Here is a 21406-nt window from a genome sequence, read left to right as displayed (position 1 = left end):
AGAATGACAAAATTATGTTTCCAAGTATTGGCAAGTTAGCAGAAGCTGAATTAATCATTCATCAAATGCATGCAAATTCAAACAGCCTCTATTGTAAAATATCCTCAATTGAATAATGATAGTTTCTCAACAGTTATGTGTAGACACACATATGTTACGATGTATGGTCGAAGGACATTAGCTAGGGTCTGGTTTACTTTATGTACCAGTGGAGAACTGTCTGTATCACTATGTACAGGCACGCGTTATGATGTATAGAAGGCCGTTAGGGTCTGGTTTAGTACAGTACTAGGGCATGTTACAGGTATACTGTATCATACAGTATGTACAACGTTAACTTTCTCCAAAGGTTCTCTATGGATCTTTGTCAGATTTCACATATGACAGTTCCCTGTTGTGCATGTTCTATATTTAGACTGAACAGAAACAAGATGGCTGACAGGTGGCCATTTTGAATTTGACAGTTGAAGTTTGTTATTGCTATTTCTCAGAAAGCTCTTCATTGATATTTCTCAAATTTGACCTGAGGGTTTCCTGATCATGAGGTGCTTAGGTGTGTATGTTCCATTTTAAGACTGATCTGAAAACAAGATCGCCACCAGGCAGCCATTTTGGATTTGGACAGTTAAAGATTGTGATTGCCATTTCTCAGAAAGTTCTTGATGAATCTGTCCCAAATTTCATTTGTAGGTTCTCGATCATTAGTCCCTAGTTTGTTGTCACAGTACATTTCTCAGAGATTTCTCAATGATCTAATTCTTAATCAATTTGTGATTTCCACTTAATATACCTAAATGTGCATGTTCCATTTTGGAACTACATGTAACTTGAAAACAAGAAAACAATCAGATCGTCATTTTGAATTTTAGCACTTCAAGTTAATTTTCCCTATTTCTCAGAGAGTTCTTCAGGAATCTTTCTCAAATTTCACTTAAACATCCGCTATGGTCCCTAGTTCTTCATATTCCAATTTAAGACCGATTAGAAAATAAGAATATATACAATTGTATCATACAGTGGCCCTGACTAATTATTTACAACTACAACTTGTAATATTACTCAGAAATTTCTTACAAATATCCAATATGGATCATCCGATGGTGGGTGCCAGGATCCCTCTGGGATCATACAATTTACCTGTGTCTTTCGTTCAGATTTAAATCATTTCAAATCTTTTGTACAGTGTTAATTAGCTATCACCAGGATATCAATCTCATGCAAAAAGAATATATTTTAGATATGAAAATAAATACATGTATATATAAATTACTGACATGTCTTGTAAATTTTTCATATCCTGCATTTTTACAGTAATATTCTAAATGTTTGAGACTTATCATTTCTCCGGTAATTTTTCAATTGAAGTTACTGTCCTTATTTCTGACACTTACCAGGTACTTTACAGATCAAACAAAAACTATCAGTATAGGGTCACACGGCTATGCTTCCGTTTGCTGTGGTCTTGTAGTATAGTGAAGGAATAATGTAATGCTAATGAACACATACACAAGGTATCTCTAACTGACCTCCTGAACTATTTCATATTCTCCAATCTCCAGCAATATCTAGGTTAGTGTGGGACTGAGACATCAGTAGTGTGAACACGACCTCCCCTGAAATCTCCAGACCATAAAATCTATTTCAAAGAAAGTCGTTTAACACGCTAGATAGCCTAATCAGATATCAATGATTTTCTCCTCATTTTAATATTTTGGGAGGTATAAGGACCTGAGGTTTGCCTTTTAAAGAGCCTTTTCCATTAAACCAGGCTAATTTAGATTCATTGTATAGCTCATGAAGTTGTTTAAAAAGAACTGGAGAATGGCTTTTTTATTTGCAGCCAAAGTATTGCTTTTGTAAGATCTTTAACTCTCAATATTTTCAGGAAAATATGTGCATAACTTTATGTAAACCAGTAAAACTGTTTGCAGCTATTGAAATTGGCAATTAAGACCAGTTTGTGATTGTTTAATTTTGCAATTCTGGTGACAAAACTTCATTTCCTACTTTATGAAACCAGTTTGGGGCTATATTGCCCACGCAAACCTGTCAAATGATTCAAATTAAAGTGTTATAAGAAACAGTAATAACTTTACTGTGTATAATCAGATTCTCATTTTCTCGTCAATTATTATTATTATGATTTTACCATTGTAAGTCATGAAATTTCCCCACATTAAAATCATCACGACCCAAATTTGCTGTGACAATATTATTATACCCCCGCAATGAAGCTAGGGGGGTATACTGGAATCAGGTTGTCCGTCCGTCCCTTTGTCTGTAGACACATTTTGTCCGGACAACTCCTCCTAAACTGATGGGCCGATTCCAATGAAACTTCACACAAATATAGAGGACCATGTGTAGATGTGCATGCCACTTTCTTTTCTTCTCAAAATTATGGTTGCTATGGCAACTGGTCACTATAAACAGGTTTTCCGATAAGAACCATAACTTTAAGTTTGTCCGGACAACTCCTCCTAAACTGAAGGGCCGATTTCAATGAAACTTCACACAAATATAGAGGACCATGTGTAGAACTACCTGGGACCTCAGTGCATTGAGTCTAGAACTTTGAGCCCGATTCTTAGAATATATTATTTTAGACAGCTGGCACCTTTATATATACATATATACTACCCATTATCCTGTTGCATCAGCAGTTTGGCTTTTTACACAGTATAATGCTGTATATAATTATAAATGAAATGTATATACATTGTACCGTAATTAGGTTTGAGCATGCATGCAGTGATGGTTATGATATATTTGTTTATTTCAGGCCAAAAAAGAAAAGATAGATGGCAATCTTAAAGGGGATGGTATGCAGAATGGAGGCATTCTAATAGTGGATGCAGGTAAAGTATATTATATTTAAGTTATCATTAAACAGACTATCTTCAGTAATTCATTCAAACTCACCATTGTTCAGACCGCATTTATTAGTCTTCGACTAATACTCAAAAGGCAAGTTAAGTCAGCTTTTGCTTGGAAAATTAGCTAGATGATGTGAACATTGGCTGTTGTGTTGTAATCTAATTAAAAAAAATACTTGATATAACATGAATATTAAATTCCATACCATTTCAACAAGTTTGTGACATGGCTGGGTATGCTGTATATACATATATAGTATACTGTGACATACTAGTAAGATTTTAATGTGGATGGTCCAAGGGCGATAATTGTAAACAAAATAACAAGGAATAATGTCAACAATCTCTTTTGACAGAGTCAACACTTATTACAGATCGAGGAATCTTATAAGTAAATGTTTGATGGTGGTAGGTAGGGCTTCTAGTAGATCCTTACTCAAATAATATACATAGACAACTTGAGTGGAGCATATTTGTATTTCCTTTTCCTCTCATTGATCCAATGTCTATGCCTTTCTGGGCTCAGTTGTTCCAGGGATGGTTAGCTTAATCACTTGATTTGTGAAAATCTCATTTCTCCTTTACTTCAAAACCCTGTGTGTTTTATACCTTAAAAGGGGAGGGTAGGAAGACACTGGCGAGTGCTATAGCTATGCAGACATTTTTCTGAAGTTGGTTTTACGAGAAATGATTTTATCATACTTTAAAAATTGTTGTTTAACTGTGATTAGCCTAATAATCTTTTGAACAACTGGGCCCAGAAACCCATTCCCTGTTTGCTACCCCCTCTGTGTGTTATATTGATGGCTTTACTTTACTGGTTTTCAATTTTTTATTTTCATCATCAGAATCACATTCCAGCCATACATACATATTTAGTTTGGAGATTTTATTGTCACAAGTGGTGTATATTTCAGATTTGGAAAATTGTCAAATTTAGGTCAAATTTAGGAATCTACATGACCAATTTTCAGTTGGGAATTAAGGGGCCTAGTACGAAACCCTATAATCACTCATTGTTCTTAATTTTGTGAATCAAAATCCCCAGTAATATATGTATGTCACTTGATACAGTCATCAAAATAATTAAATGATCCAGGAATTTGAATCATTCATCATTCAATTATGATGATATGTCATGACTGTAGTCAAAATCTGCCTGTGTAATTTTACTGATATATATATATATATATCCTTCCACATTATCATGCAGTGATAATAACAACATGATATGTTCAGCTTGCATTGTTTTCATAATATTTACATGTCACTCATTTGAAATTTAACAATTAATCAAATTTCTTGTAATTCTTTTTTTTAACACAAACATCAGACACAATAATTTCAGTTCAATTGAAAAACTCTTTATAATACGGAAATAACCTTTAGATAAAAATGTAGTAATTTATCAAAGTAATGCTGATTTCTATTTGGTATGACATATTGGTTTGTTTACTTTAAAACAGGTGGTAAACTATTGTTGAGCTTTAAACAGGAAAATCCAGCTGATCATTTGGAATCCAGTGAGATTCTAAAGGCCGTGGGGATTAAAACCGAGGATGTACCATCCCCAACTCCTTTGGCTAACGGTGACGAACAAACTTCAAATCCCACAGAGGACGGAGCTAAGGGGACAAGTGTTGACCAGCCCTCGTAGGTTAGTGTGTACATGTATTTTGTCTACCCTGACAACTTAAGCTTCATTTGTAGAACAATACTTGATTATCTAATTTGTGACAGATAATATTTATTTGTCCATAAGTAAAAACTGATCTTGTTATGTTAAGGTCAGAGCTACCATTCCCTGTGAATTTTTTAATATTTTTTTTTTCCTGATCTTAAATTTCATATTAAATTTTAGTAACATTAATGCTTGCCCATGCATATAAATAGCTAATACAATATACAGTTAGACTCCAAACATCATGCCAATTTTGAGGTACTAGTATTCTAGTAGTATTCAAAAGGATCCTACAAAAGCAACAAATGGACAGTAGTTTTAATGGAAAAGTGAACTAATTAAGATATTGATCAAAATAATGTTAGGCTGAAAAGGGGAGACAATCGAGAAAGGAATGGAATGGTAATTGTTTCATTAATGTTAGGCTGAAAAGGGGAGACAATTGAGAAGGGAATGGAATGGAACTGACCTAAATATGTATAAAATACATAGTAATGTGCTACTCCATAATAATCGTTTGTAATTTTTTTTAGATAACCTGTATCAGGAAGCGAAGGAATTTATGCTGACAATCTACAGACAGAAATCCTATAAAAGTCCTGGTGATTCGTGGATTGAGGACTAATTTATTTAACAGTGCTTGTTAGTGTTCTAGATCAAAAATTAAAAAAAAATATTGAAAAAAAAAAAAAAAATTTGATGTTTAATTAAATATCCCTATAGGCCAGACAAACCTGTATTTCCAGTAACTTGTGTAAAAATGATACAAGATGTAAATGAAGTCCTGAAAGCCAGACATTTAATTTTGTTCATACCTAATCATTTTTTTCATACATACTATAAGCTTTTTACATCTATTCAGTGTGCTTGTTTTAAATTTGCATGAAATGTTTCTTGATAGGTACCCTGTACCTAAATAAGAACCAATCAGAGTACTGGAAATACAGGTATATGTAAAGGGCCATACTGCCATTGTATATTGTATGTGTATAATATGCATTGCCAATTTATGATAAATTTACGTTGTGGTATAAAGAGTTGTGTTTGATATATTGAAATTCTAACTACACCTTTTAGATTTATGACGCCTTATCTTTTAAACCTGTAAAGGATGGGATTTGGCAGAGTCGTTCCCCTTTGGGAACTCTATTGTGTTGTTAACATTTCTTTGCATCATTCACACATTTTATTTTATTTTTGTGTTGTACAATCATGTAATATTCCATATTTTTAATGTGTATTTAAAACTATGTTAAGTGACTCTATGTAATGTTGAAGAGTGTTGGAAGGAAAATGCATTTAATAATATTATTTAGAATCTTTACACAATTGTTTTAATTAGGCAAATCATTATTCAGCCGCTAGAATATAAGGTTCTTTACTCTTGTCTGAACTTATCTGGAGATATTATATATAAGGCATCTGCCCGAACCAAGTACTATTTAATTGTAAGAATAATTGTTTTCCTTTAAAAGTTCTTCAAAGTAGCATTTAAAAAAAAAAAAAAATTGATTTTGACAAATGTATTTGACATGAAAAATTCCTCCACGACTGGTTGTGTCTCATGGAGTTGTTATATTATAAATGGATGTCCTTTACAGTTCATATAATGTTGACACCTTAATTAAGCTGAATTTCTATATGGTGTGAAAATGTGTGTAGATTATTGCAATTCTTATTAAGAAACCATAAAGAAAAAAATGCTTTTCTTATTCATTTGAATTTTCAAGAAAATTTTGAAAATACCGGCTGACAGAAAAGGCAAATACAGTACTTTTTAAATTAATTAATGTTGATGTTCTTGAAAAGTCTATAAAAACATCTTGATTATAGCATGTGTTGTGGATATTACCTCTATTCTCTTGGAACTTGCCCAACATTGACTTGGCACAGAATCCTAACCCTTCGGTTCACAGTCATTCGTGTGCTATAAGTGTCCATGTTGGGAATTTCATTTTGTGCCAAGTCCCGTTGACTTCATAGATAATGTTTAAAGTCAATAAGCTACATCCTTACCATGTGTTATTGTTGTTATATTCAAATAAATCGTTATATTCAATTGAAAAAAGGCAGTTTTTTTCGCTTGTTTTTAGTTATCGTTCTTGCAGGAAATTGCTGGGGAGCTTCAACCATGACACCTTGTCTGTCAGCATTCATTGTAAACCACTACAATCCATATAATCATACATTATACCATTATAGCCTTTTGACGAGGTTGATACATTGTTTTAATAACCGCAAAAAAACGATCGATGTTGATATTTTTTTAAGGTTAACAAGCATACTAGGTATTACTTAAACAATACCGGCCCTTACTAAAAATAGTAACGGTGATCTTGACATTGACCAAAAACCCTGAAACACTGACTTTTCTGAGATATTATGTTTCTTTGTCATTTCTGTGAATGTGGGAAGTTAATCAATATAACATCCCGGTAAAAAAAATTGTTTTCTCTATCTCGTTCAACAACAGAAATTAGGTGATAAGATTCTTTCAAATCTACCGAGGCAAACAATCTTTCCTCATCAAGACAATGGTCGATTTTAATACATCCATTTTAAAATGATGACGTTCGACAAACTCTTTGAGAGAGCATACATTTACGATGATGCGGTCTGTCCCATCTTTTTTCAATCAAAAATTTGCGAGACTGTGAAAGGTTGTTTGAATAATTCGTTTCACGATTGGCTTGGGTATTTCTTTGCCTATGAGTTCTCTCTCTTTTTGGCAAAATATCTTTCTGGTTGTGTCCATCTAGTGCCACCCTTTAATAGTATGGATGCTAATTTTAATTGGCGGAACCATTTTATTCTTCCCTTAACAGCTGACGTGGTGTATGTCCCCAAGATACTGCATCATTGTAATTCTGGAGGGGAACATCCGTCGATGGAGACAGTAATAGGGACAAACCAACCAATTGTTTCTCCATAGACTTTAGTGTTAACGTTTTTGAGTATATCATTAAATTACTTGAATTCAATATGGCAATTATGGTTTATAACCAAAGTTTAGGGTCTCATATAACATGTAATCAAAAACAAAAGTTGGGTCGTTTAGCTCAAATTTTTTCCAGGGTAGCCATTTTGGAAATGGTTGAATTTCGCAGTAAAAATTTTCAGAAATACCTGTTAGTTATTATTACCTAAACTTTTGGGGGGAAAATCAATCGGACTTACAAAATTTATATCAACATTTCTTATTGATAGTTACCTATCAGGCTACATATCTATTTTCTTACTTCATAACATACTGGCCAATCAGTGGCTGCCAGACATTTTATCCCTGGCTCAACTTTCTATACACGGGGGATGGTTGGTTGTTCCCTTATAGTATAAGGCTTATTGTACATCTCTTATACCGCATGATGTTTAAGCAGTTTTGGACTAACGAACGATGTGTCTTTGTTAATGCTTATTCTTGGCTTCCTATTTGTCGGCTGAGTGTTATAACATTTGTAGGCTGTTTTGATAATCTCCCAATAGTGATACTGTAATTCTGATAGTGTGCGATGTATCTCACAACACCGGTTACTCTTTATTCTAATCAAACAGTGGATCAATCAATCAAAGATGGCTACCAGTGTCTATTCGTGGTGGTATCGTATTTTCAGAAGAGTTTCTTTCAGGTGTACATGTACTGTTGTGATAGTTTCCTTCCATTCCCATTGTCTGATTTATCCATTTCGTTTGGTCTACAGTATCTAACTTTTGATTCTCGTTAAAGATGTTTTTTATGCACCCCTTGAAGTTATTTCGACATGTAATTGTAGGGGTGGGGGGTATGGAATTCATTTCATGATGGTACCACTGAATCTCCCCATCTGGATTTTGACATTCCTTTCGATCTATTTTGAATTACAACTGTCACCTTGTTTCTATTAATACTTAAGGCCCTTAATATTACTGACGAGCCCTAAAAGGTTGAAACAGGCGTATGATGTTTCCAGTACTACTGCCGAGTCCTAGAAGGTCGAAACAGCCGTATGATTCTTCCAGTATTACCAGTATTACTTACGAGTCCTAGAAAGTCGAAACTAGTCCAGCAGCACCCCACTAAACCTTGCAGTATTGTCCACATAATGTTTTTCAGTGTTTTGTGTATGTTGAATGAGTGCTGATTCCAAAACTGCTTGGTGCCACTTTGGCACCCTTGAGCATTTTGAAATATTCAAGATGGCTGAAAAATCTAAAAATGGCAATAAGTTAGTCATTTATTACTCTAGAGTTACATTTTTGTGTGTCTATACTGGGGTTTTTAGGGTCATAGATACCATTAAAATCATGTAAAATACAATGCAGTAATCAATGCTTTAATTCAATCTAAAATAGTCGCCGAAACCTCAAAATTGCAATAAATCATTATTTCCCTAGAGTGGTTTTTGTTGTCTTTTTGCAGGTTTTATGAGGCAAGGGACACATAATGAACATATTAAAAACCAACTTCATTATGTAATTAGTCAAATCCAAGGTTTTTAATGACCACCACGAAAATCAAAGTATCAAAATTACAATTACAGTTGTCAAACCATAACCATGTTTATCAGTCAAATTATTTGTTTTTAAGTATTATACATTTTTGCGGGGGTATAGGCGTACCTATGACACCAACCACAGCCCATACACATAAACTTCAAATGTATGGGGTATAGGCGTACCTTGACACCAGCAACAACCCATACACATAAACTTGTATGGGGGTACAGGCGTAAGACAATATTTGTGTTACTTCCTCCTTTTACACGACTATTGTTCGAATGCACACACTGTGCGAATAATAACACCCACTTTAGGTGCATTATATAATATTCTCTCAGCTCTTTCCTCATCCATCCTCAGTTCAATTTCCAGTATCACTCAGCTGATCTGTATATGTTGTCCACTGATTCTCCCAGATGTGTTCCATGGCGCAGTCACAGAAAATTGTGTATGTCAACTGAGCCTTCTGACAGCCACACCTAGCTGTTGCACACGTATGATCACTAGTGCAACCACATCTGATCATCTTCAGAATTCCATGGGAGTTGGGGGTACGTTGGAAGGCAGTGTAATGGGTGAAAGAGCTTTTGACGCTTCATTCCGGATCCAGCCAAAGCCTTCAGTACTGTCCCTTTTCCAAAATATGTAGACAATAGTGTCACATTCTGACAAAGCATGTGTTTCTTTGTCGTTGTTCGTTCATCTACTGACGACCTTTGTGGACTATTTGCTTCCATTATGACAGAGCATGTCGGATACTGGATGTGGTACAGGTAAACCAGTAAGATGAATACGTAAGTATCGTCACACTGCACTTTGATGCATTTGCGCCATTGTGTTGCAAGACACGTCATTTGCTCTGGAATAGTCACGTCTGCCTCCTCGTGAGTTGTTTTCGTGTCAGTTCTTTCTAGCAAGACAATCATATTGACTTCATGTGGCGCAGGGTCTAGTCCAGTTACCACTAGTCTGGGACTGAACGCAGTGTCTGTAGGCTGAATATTACGCACCCGTTCTAACATCTACTGACAAATAAGGACTGTGATCTGCACTTTGTTTTCTGTGACTGTTGAAAAGGTAAGGGAGCAGTGAGCGCAATCATGTGACATCTTGTTGCCCTTTCCCCTGCACACAAATTTCGAGTGCCACTCTTGATGCTATATACTCGTAATGTCTGTCGAACCCAAGGTACGTATACGAGCTGGCATATCCTCCCTGTGTGAAATAACTTATGGTTTTGTGTTTTCCTCGCGCATGTCGGCTATGTCTTTGATGAGGTGACTGCAGACATGAATGCTCAGTGCCCATCGTGTAAGAGCAGATTGGTTAACAGTTATCCCCACAAGTCATCCAGGACCATGGCTATACCGCATAAATGTTGTTATGCTAAACATGTCTGACCGCATTTCATTCCACAACCAAGGTTGATGACGCATCACATGCTGACCTCCAAGAATGCTTGACAGAACTGCATATGGAAGGGCTTCTATGGGTCGCATATAATATAATCCATACCTGGATTTTATTTAATCATAACATAATTTCCATTCATACTGAACAATATTTTGATTATGACTGTGTTACCATAAAGCAATCTCCATATCAAAACATAAACACCAATAACCATTTTAAGGAAACAATACATGACTTATTGCAAATTTGAGGTTTCAGCGGCCATTTTGAGGCTATTTTAGATTGAATTTTAAGAATTGAATACTGCATTGTATTTTACATGATTTTAATGGTATCTATGACCCTAAAAATCCCAGTATAGACACAAACAATGTAACTCTTATCTTAGAGTAATAAATGAGTAAGTTATTGCCATTTTTAGATATTTCAGCCATCTTGGCGGCTATCTTGAATATTTCAAAATGCTAAAGGGTGCCAGAGTGGCACCAAGCAGTTCTGGAATCAGCACACATCCAACATGCAAAAATCACTAAAATAACACTATGTGGACGAAAATGCATGCGCAAGGTTAAGAGAGAAATCGGGGTTTGGCAACCGGACTAAACAGCCGTATTATGTCTCTAGTATTACTAACGAGTCCTAGAAGGACGAAACCGCTACATGATGTCTCTAGTATTACTGACGAGTCCTAGAAGGACGAAACCGCTACATGATGTCTCTAGTATAACTGACGAGTCCTAGACGGACGAAACCTCTACATGATTTCCCTAGCATTACTGACGAGTCCTAGAATGACAAAACAGCTGTATGATGCAGTATAATTTATTTTCTTCTGCGTCATTTTCCCGCTAGCTGCCTTCCTAGCTACTAGTGCTATGACCTGTCTGACATGGTGTTTGTTTTCCTCTTATCTAACTACTAGAAGGACCAATTTCTTTTAACGCGCTCTGACATTTGTGTATTCATCTCCTCATAGTCCCAGATTAGCAGATATGCGTGTGTTGACACTTCTATTGATAAACCTTAAAAAACATGGGTTTCTGTTTTAGCTTCTGTTCGAGAATATATCTGATCGCCCCCATATCTTTGGGGATAGGAGGAATTCGACTGTGATAGCAGCTTTTGTAAGTGCAATGGTTATAAGCATGTTTACTCGTTTCAAATTGTTTTGTCCCATAATCCAAAAGTAGAATATTTGATGATTTTATTCATCAATAATTTCGCAGTTTTTATAGCAGTACTGGCAGATTATATTTCAAGCAACATGGCAATTCATCATAATTCATTATCATTAATGATTTATCTGTACAAGGTAATTTCTCCGACGATGTGTAGATGACGACATCCCTGTTTCCCTTATAACTATTGTTATTACCTGTGTTGTAAAAAAAAATGTCCCGGTTTATTCGATATCTAAGTGTTTGTCCCCGTTATAACGATTTCCGTGATATATATCAACTGCTGGCGTAAAAGTTGTTAATACACAGATTCGAAAGATGCAGGTTGATGAAGACAACAGGGAAGTGTTATGGTCGACATCAATATATCATTAGAAAATACTCTGTTTCCTTGAGCGATATGAAATCAAATATGTTCTATGCCTTTTATATTGCCAAGTGGTTCCGTTGTGACCTTCTAGTTCTCAGTTTGTGCCTAAACCGGAATTGACCTACATTTGTATAGTGGTTGTCGTCGTGACCTATATTTGTATGGCGAGTGTCGTCAATGAAGCAGAAGACGCTTACTCTCTCGGAACATCTGGTTTTATTCTCATTGTACTTTTTCAATGGTCTCCGTGTAAATCTAGATATTTTGTTTATATTTTCCCCTCGATACATATCGATGTTGATTTAGTGTTTTGGTTTCGTTATTATTTCTGTATGCCTAGTTGGGAGATATAATTTGCCTTGCTTCTTTAAATAATTGGTTGAGAGATTCCCAAGCCCTTACGGTAATGCAATTCTGAGGTTTGTTTAAAGTGCTAAATGACTTTATATCTTTGAAGTTTTGCCAATCAGACTCGGTATATATCTACTTATAGCTTCTCTTGGGCCAGACCATTATATGATATTATTGTAAGGTCGATTCACAATCTAATGCTATGCGTACTGGTATCATGGAAGGCGCGATTATAGATATAATGCATCGTATTTTAAATGAAATACATCATCGGTATGTATCTCGTGACCTTCGCATGGATGTTGACTAACATTTGAGCGATGCAGGCTCTTTGAAATCTTGCCATATTTTAAAACAACACAGAACGCAAGTTGCTGAGGCTGTCTTTCGTAAAACATTGTTTTAATTAATGAGTTTTCAGTAGCGGTTCCAAAATATATACATATGTATATATGATAATATTCATGTGGGTTGAAATATTCAACGGATTAACTATCTCCAGACGAATTGCAATAATGCTGCAGACTATACTGGCATGTTATTCCACAGGGAGTCGTACTAGTCAATACCGGTATACATCCACTCTCTGTACGTTTTCAAGAGTCTCCTTTCACATCTACATTTTTGTTTATATTTTCCCTTCGTTTAATCGATTTTGAGTTTGGATTGTCGGTATTCATGTTGGTTTGCGTTGTATAACACAAGGCAAGCAGAGTTGTTCCCCTTTAATAGAGCGTGAGCGACTGAAAATACCAAATGATACAGTTATATTTGAAGTAGCTAATGGGTTAATTTCGTTCTTACCTTTTTTACAATTCTCCCATACGATACATCATCATCATCATCATCATCATCATCGAATTTATAATTTTGGTAATCAAATTCACTCCAAACCGTAACAAAGGGATTTATACATAAACAGCAAAGTGACTTACGAAGGGATTTGTACCTAAACTTCTCCACACTCTGATGTGGTAACAATGAAAAATCAAAAGGATAAAAAGGTGAAACTTTCATCAGATGATACTTCTAGTGATGTCGAAGAGAGTCAGACCATCTGTGAAATTTGCATAACATGATTCAATTTCTTGACTTGGTTTGGATGTGATGAATGCACTAGATGGGTTCCTCATGACCATCAAATTGATCTGGATCTAAGCCTCATCACAGGTGATCCATATCTCTTCAACAGATGCAGGTCCGATCAGAAGGGATATATTCATTGCAATACACACAAGTTGTATATAATGTAAATAAAGCTTCCTTGATATACTTTTTTCAATAGCTTGTTAAGTTTGGAAAGCGTGATGTACTTTTGGATTATATTGGATACCAGATTACCACAAGGAGTTGACGAAGTGAAAATTGCGGTAAGCTGATCCTTTCTAATTTTGAAAACAAAACCAAACCATGTATTGTGCAGTACTTGTACAACTGTCAATCTAAGGTAACTTTTCTCGATTCCTATTAAATGTGATAGAAACTTATCTTAATATAAGTCCCGAAAGTGTGCCTTACAGGAAAGTAACTTAAGAAGGTATGTGTTCATTAGCAAAGAGAATGCTGTCTTATTTCACTTAATAACAAATACACGAGGTACCATCAGTGAGAACAGGACACACCAGGAAGTTATATTAAAATAGAAGAGTTGCTGTGCGCCGCCAGATAGTTTACTATGATGATAAATATGTATTGTAACTCGTCTGACGGTTAACAAAAACTCTTCTAACTTAGAATGCTGGAGACTACGATAGCTCAGTCCGCTGTAGCGTCTGCCACGTAATCTCAGGTGAAGGCCGCCGGTATCAACATTACCAACTGATTCCCATGTATACAGTTATTATTATTAAAATTACCTTTGTAATGATAAGTCATTCTGAAAATATCCATTTTGTTATAACAACTGTTATTTTCTTTATCTGTGTTTTTGACATAGCTTATAATCTCACAACACAACTATGATTGATTGATGTTTATCAGACGGAATTTAACCGGGTCTATAAAACTGCCCAAACACACAATGTAATGTTGTCAATTCACACCCTTTGGCACATGCAGCTGCTTGTAACTGTGACGGTTCGCATTCTCCAATCTGTCGCCAGTGTCCCGGGGAGTGATTCGTCAAAACATTCGTTATTCTGTCTCTGCAAAATATTCAGGGAATATAGCACAGGTCGACACTCGTAATGCCTGTACCAGCAGGTACTGTTATTGCACGTGCCATCCCGGACAAAGCGCGGGAAATGATCATCACCAAGATCCCGCCAGACCGGTGTCATGCTACATGACCAAGGCAGTGGTATATTTTCAGAGAAAGGACCAGAAAATCTCCTCAGCATCATTTTGTCATACGGATAGGATTTGGGAGCCCTTTTTAACGCAGATAATCCAGGAACTAAGCTTAAAATTTCCTCCAACTCATCATGTTCATCGCAAACCGGAAGTTCATCAATAGGTATTCTGTTTTGAGCATTGATGTATGTAGACGTACACATCACCTGTAAATGATATTGATATTATATGGAAGAGTTTATTTATCATCAAGTATAAACGCGTCATATTAAGAAGTAAACAAAAAACAACTTAAAATACCCAGACCTCTGTAACGAATAGATAGTTTGGAATTAAAGTAGTTTCAGAGTAGATTTGAATATAGTTGGCTTTATGATCATGCCCCAAAAGACACAGGTCATACATGATATAGACTTATGCTGATCGTTTTAGAAATATTGAATAAAACATTAATTGAGATCTCATTGAAAATAAGAGAAAGGCAACTTCGTGGAAATAAATGTGCACTAAACATAATATTGACCTTTTACAGAATTCCAATTCGCGGAAATAAATGTGTACCAGATATGAACAATTCAGTTTTTACATAATGTTAAATTTGCAAAAATAAATGGCGACAAATATAACGTTTACATTTTTTACAAAATGTCAAATTCGCGAAAATAAATGTACGCTAAAGTTAACGTTTACTTTAAACAGAATGTCAAATTCGCGAAAATAAATGTACGCTAAATATAAATTTTGCATAATGCCAAATATTAACAATACATTACAAAAATACAACTTTGCGGAAATAAATGTTTGCCATGCATAACTAATATACAGTGCACGAGTATTTACAAATTCTGATAATAGCATTATTTTTGTGACATGGACAAAGTCTGAAATGGTCATATGCTGAACGACCTCATACTTTGAACCTAACAAGCGATGCGTATCGGCAGGATATTGTTTATATTGTAGTTAATGGGTCCTGCAATGACTAGTAATTATGAGTTGTTATTTGAATAAAAACCACATCATAAATGCTATTAATTTCAGATAGGACACTCTGATAGTATCTATATAAATTTCGAATGGAATGTAACTTCAAAGTAAGTAATGTTGGGCTCGGCGCACCTATCTGACCTTTTATGTGTGGGAAGCTGCATTTTTTTAGATAGATTTATAAATTTCGTATAAAATTTGCAACTTTCCATCCATATTTCTTTTGGACTGTTTCGCGGTTTGTGTCTGTCTCCGTAGCATGATGCCCCTAACATCACTGACGAGTACTAGAACGACGAAACAGCAGTATGGTTGTCCCAACATGTCTGAGGAGTTCAAGAAGGACGAAATAGCTTTATGATGTCCCTAACATCACTGACTAGTTCTAGAAGGACGAACCAGCTGAATAATGTCCCTAACATCACTTATGAATCCTAGAAGGATGAAATAGCTTTATGATGTCCCTAACATCACTGACTTGTTCTAGAAGGCAGAAACAACTGTATGATATTCCTAATATCACTAATGACTCATGAAGAACAAAGTAGCTTTATGATGTCCCTAACGTCACTAACGAATCCTAAAAGGACGAAACGTTTGTATGATTTGTTTTTGAAAGATGCTTATATCTTGTGTGTCTTTTCACTGATCAACTAGTTAATTAAATCCAATATGTTATATACTACTATATTATGATCCTGGTATTTTCAATTCTTCTAATCTTTATAGGACTATTGACGGAAGAAGATATTTCAATTTCAACATATGTTATGTCTTTACTAGTAGATGGATTGAACAATAAAGAGTAACCTATTTTAGAAGTCCTCTCAAATTAGCACCAAAGAGTAAGTGGTATTCGGCCTGCAGTGTAATTCTTATTATGGATTTCATACGGCTTGGAGTTTTGAGACTGTTGTATCCATGGCAACCTTCGCTCCTCGACCATTTGGATGCGGCCAAACCGCGTAAGTATGCATACACAAAAACAACAACAGCACAGAAATTGTTCGAAATTTGAGATATGACCAAATAATACGAAAAATATAAAACAAAACAACAATATAAAACACAATAAATCTGTGTATCTAAGAATTATACAAAAACATACAAGATATTAGTATATTCCAAAACAAATCATTAAGAACACAAAAAAAAAGGAAGTAAACTGCATAATACAGCTGCTTCGTCAATCTAGTACTTGTCAGTGGTATCGATGCTAAGGACTTAAAGTGATCCTGGAAGACGACCAGAAAACTCAAAATTACATTAAAATGAATTGAAATGTGACAAGAAACTCAATACAAAATTGTATCTGTAACAATTGAATAGAGAATGTAGAAATAGTTTGTGCGTGCATTATCTATACATTTGTTTATAATCATAGACTAATTATGCCAAGTTATGAAAGGTTAAAAAAAACGTATAAATATGCATATTCTTATCCTTAATTGGGAAATATGTGGTTTTTGGTTTGAAAATGTAAATAAACACATGGGAGTTAACAAAACGCATTAGTCTGAAGCAATTTGCAGTAACGTCACTATTTCAACAATGGAAATTAAAACATATGCATCAAATCAAAAGCGATAACAGAATTGTAATGCTCACCATCAGTGCGATACAACATATGTACAGTCCGAGAAGTGTCATTATACCACAGCTTCTATCAGGAATACAAATTAGGTTTCTGTGCGGCTTATTATATACGCTAGAGTGTCATTCAGGCCATTCATAAACGATAGCATCCTGTTACACCTATAACACACACACGAACAATGCGTTGCAATCAAAACGAAGACCATTATTTTGAACACAATTGATAAAGGGGGTGATGAGAATCTCGTCTCCATTCATCTCCTGATCAAATGATCCTGAAATGGAGAATATGACGTGAAAACATTGTTCTTTATCTAGATATTTGTCATTATCGTTGACATGTTGAACATTTGACGTTGGTAAATTGTACGTGTTGGAAATAAAATGCTATCGTTATCATAACTGGAAACGAGTTCCATAAACAGCGATGATACATATCACATCACGATACTGTCAAAGCGGCATCTACGTGGGAAATATTTACTCTTCTGAATGGTGACAGCGGTTTAGAACACACACACATATCTATAATCTTTTAAAACTATTAATATAAAAAAGCATTTGATCATTTAATATTATATTTAGCATACAGTCAAAACTGCTCTAACGGCCACCTTGAATAAGCGGTGTCCTCCCTTAAGCGGCCAGTCTGTGGTTCGCCCGATGGAAAACACTATATAATGAACCTTAAATAAGCGGCCACCTGTCTAACGCGGCCAACGGCAACAAAAATCTGCCCCGAGTCGTTGTTTCGTCCTGTATTAAGCGGCCACTTTGTCCAGAAGTAGACATCCGCGATGATCACATGACCAGATATTTTCATCAAATTCATCAAAACTTTAATCTTTGTTGGTTTTCATTTCAAAATACATTGTACATGGTATATTGTTATCAATATCAATAAGTGCATTATAATATGATAAATCCAATAAACTGTTGAAAAAAGAATTGGGCAACACGCTGTTTCTGATCAACCTGGTTTAAGCAGCCACCTGTCTTAAGCAGCCAATATCTGTCAGTCCCTTGGGTGGCCGCTTAATACAGGTTTGACTATATTTAGTACAACTATTCAATTGTGTAATTTTGTAAGCGCCACAGACCTCTCCTAAAAAGAACGTTAACTTATTGTAGCACACATAAACACTCCATCAATTTCTTATCGTGGAAATTCGTGATTTGGATTAAGTTACAAATTTCAACTTTGATGAAAACCCAATAAAAACCAATAAACAAATAACCAGGGAATATCAGCATGAAACAGTATTCTAATACAAAATCGATCGAATAAGGGCTAAATATAAACAAAGTACAGATTTGTATCGAGTCCTTTTAAAAAAGTTCAAGGAGAATAGGAGGGTAAGCATTGTTTGTTCCATCGATACACCCACCATGCCAATCTACGTCAAACCTTGGCGGATTAATTCATATCAACATGAGGATGCCCAGACTCAAGATAGTGGATTAAAAATGTGGCATGTAAACACTACCAACATGGCCGACTCAGGTGATATTCTAGGGAAAAGGTATATTATGTCATAGAGTTCGGTAGTTAGGTGCTCATTTATGCCACACCGTGCAAAGTGGGTGCAGTTGTCGTTCGAGGGTATTTACTTTCGTTTATCGATTTTAAGATAGAAATACTTTTTGTTATGTATGTCGGTATTTGTTGTTATTTCTGTGTTATTCCACAACGTTACACGCTGGTTGCACGATTAAACATGTGTTATTGTATAATAAGACAAATGTGTGCACAACGCCCGATAGAGATAAATTTTGAATTTAGGAAGTAGTTATGGATATTTAGTTGATGAGTATATATAGACATAATAAAAAGAAATTGATTCTCGATAAAACGAGGACAATCTATAATATATGAACAACATATACATACATGGAGACCCTTTAAATAAACCAAGGAGAAAAGCACCCAGACGTTCCGGAAGAGTAAGCGGCTTCTGATTCATCGATGACACACGTCATCCAAAAGAGCAAAGTTTTGCAAGCTTATATAAACTATCTGTTTGTCCCTGTACATAATCAAGCTTCGTTTTTGATTTCATACGACAAATAAACTATTTCATTATTTCACAATAGAAATCCCATTACCTTACTAAACCGAAAGGTAGTGGTATGTAACCTCACGCATGTGTACATCACACATTGACAAGATGTATTTGCGTACGGTTTTTGTTACATTGGCAGTGACTTGACAGCTATTATCATACTGCAGGGTAATAGTTGTATGGTGCTATAGCGAGGTGGCCGTTATTTTCATACTCTATGATTTGATGATATTTCTGTATAGACAATCCTGATATTTTATACAAAACATTATTGTCAGTTTAGGGACGTATTTGTTAGAGAGTCATTTTCGCATGAATTGCGTCAACATTATTTGATCACGATTTTGGCACGCTCTTAATTAGCTTTACGTTATAATAATTGCCATCATCGTTAGCACGTCTCATGTTCCGTTCATTAAATCAGCACGTGTTGTCAAGGTGATATCCACAACGAGATATACAAATCAAATTATCACATGTAATGCAAATACATGATTTGCTGGATTTATCTTTTATTTCCCCCACATAGTTGTATACAGGTAAGAAACTAATCAAATTGTCATTTGAATTTATAGGTGTGTACAGGTAATGTAAACACTCTAGGTGAATTTATTTAGTCTTCCGACTATATAGGCGTGTACAGGTAAGGTATTATCTAGGTGAACCTATTCAGTTGGACATACGACTATATTAATGTGTACGGTACCTTCCAGGTGAAGCTATTTAGCTGGACACCAGACTATATCAATTTGAACATTTGAGGTACCATCCATGTGAATATATTGAATTGCCACCTGACTATATTAATTTGAACAGATAGGATGCTATCAATGTGAAGACGTTTAGGTGGTCATCTGATGAAAGGGTTTTGTATTATTCAAAACAAATAATAATATCTTTCCTCTGTTCCTTCCAGCCTGTGCTAAACATCTTCAAATGAAGCTGAAGTGTATTCACGATTAAATTGTTTTCATCAATTAAATGTCATCTAAAACAAACTAGTGATATCAAAGATGTTTTGCAAACCTATACATTTATCAGAAGTAACTTAATCAATTGTTAGTATACATTATTCCTAACCATTGGCCTTAGTATTGACATGATTTGTTAGTAAATTTCAACAAAACATACGAAAATCGCAGGCTGAGGAGGGTACAATTAGTCTTTTTTAACACATACATTGCATACAATAGCCATGCCATTTTGCTCACAAGTGTCTATAGCACTAATAAGGAACATTTGTTTGACCTGATTTGACTTAAGAACAAGCTACTGAAAATCCAAACTGGAACAATCCACATCCCTATGTAAAAAAAACAATTATTGTAAATTGCAGGTTTGTGGTAATTTCGTCCTCGCTCTGAAATATCGTTACACCTTAATTGAGCTTTGCTTGGGTGATTACCAGGGAAACCCTACCTACACCTTAGACTAACTACTGGCCGATCATTTTTCAATATTACACTTCATCAAAATACCAGCAAATGATAATTAACTGTTATGTGAAATATTAGGTGCAATGAAGTCAGCGTGAAGTCGTTGTGTAGCATACTGTTTACATACGAGCTGGAATAAATGTAATGTGGTTTATTAGAAAATTAGAAATTTCTATGAATCATTAACATCCGCTCCTTAAAGCCATCTCAAATATCAAAGCATTTAGTTTTTCCACAGATATAACTACCATTTTCCATATTGTAACGCCTTCGTGTTCTCTTGTTATAAGAGCTTAGGCGAACGATGTTAATGTCTCTAAACTATATTGATAATTAAACGCACGGAATATACCAAGGTTGAAATCGTAGAATTATTTCCTGTCAACAACACCTTCATTAATCTTAGAAACAAAATGGGATGATCAACTGGACTTTGATGACAATCATCAAAGTCCAGTTGATCATCCCAATTTGTTCTAAGATAAAATTTCCTTTACCTTTAAAAATACAATCCCGTCCCGACAGCTCCCAAAATTTGGGTTCAACAGCTTAAAGGGTCTGTAGTCACGAGTGGATTGGAAAACAGAAGAGTGCATGAAAATAATAAAAATATGACAAAGCATAGTTTTTTTTTGTTAGTTTTATCAATAATATTATATTATTCATTATGTGTTTTATTACGTGATT

At 35.1% G+C, this 21406-nt stretch overlaps 1 protein-coding gene and 1 long non-coding RNA gene across 2 annotated transcripts in view; one reads left to right on the top strand and one right to left on the bottom strand.

Moving 5' to 3' along the window:
- LOC117345148 (prostamide/prostaglandin F synthase-like) overlaps positions 1-6629 on the top strand; it is a 28812-nt gene extending 22183 nt beyond the window's left edge. Inside the window, exons 5-7 of the mRNA XM_033908141.1 lie at positions 2783-2858; positions 4343-4533; positions 5091-6629. Of these exons, the coding sequence (XP_033764032.1) occupies positions 2783-2858; positions 4343-4533 (267 nt within the window). The 3' untranslated portion in view covers positions 5091-6629. The remainder of the gene's footprint in view (positions 1-2782; positions 2859-4342; positions 4534-5090) is intronic.
- A 6427-nt stretch (positions 6630-13056) lies between these two features.
- On the bottom strand, positions 13057-17340 carry LOC117345147. The gene is made up of 2 exons (XR_004536363.1): positions 17233-17340; positions 13057-14843 (listed from the first exon to the last, which is right to left on the bottom strand). It is a non-coding gene; the product is annotated as an uncharacterized LOC117345147 (long non-coding RNA).
- Between the last annotated feature and the right edge of the window lie 4066 nt (positions 17341-21406).

The sequence above is a fragment of the Pecten maximus genome, chromosome 16 (genome assembly GCF_902652985.1).
Source record: "Pecten maximus chromosome 16, xPecMax1.1, whole genome shotgun sequence".
Taxonomy (NCBI): Eukaryota; Metazoa; Mollusca; class Bivalvia; order Pectinida; family Pectinidae; genus Pecten; species Pecten maximus.
This window is presented reverse-complemented; position numbering and strand designations above follow the sequence as displayed.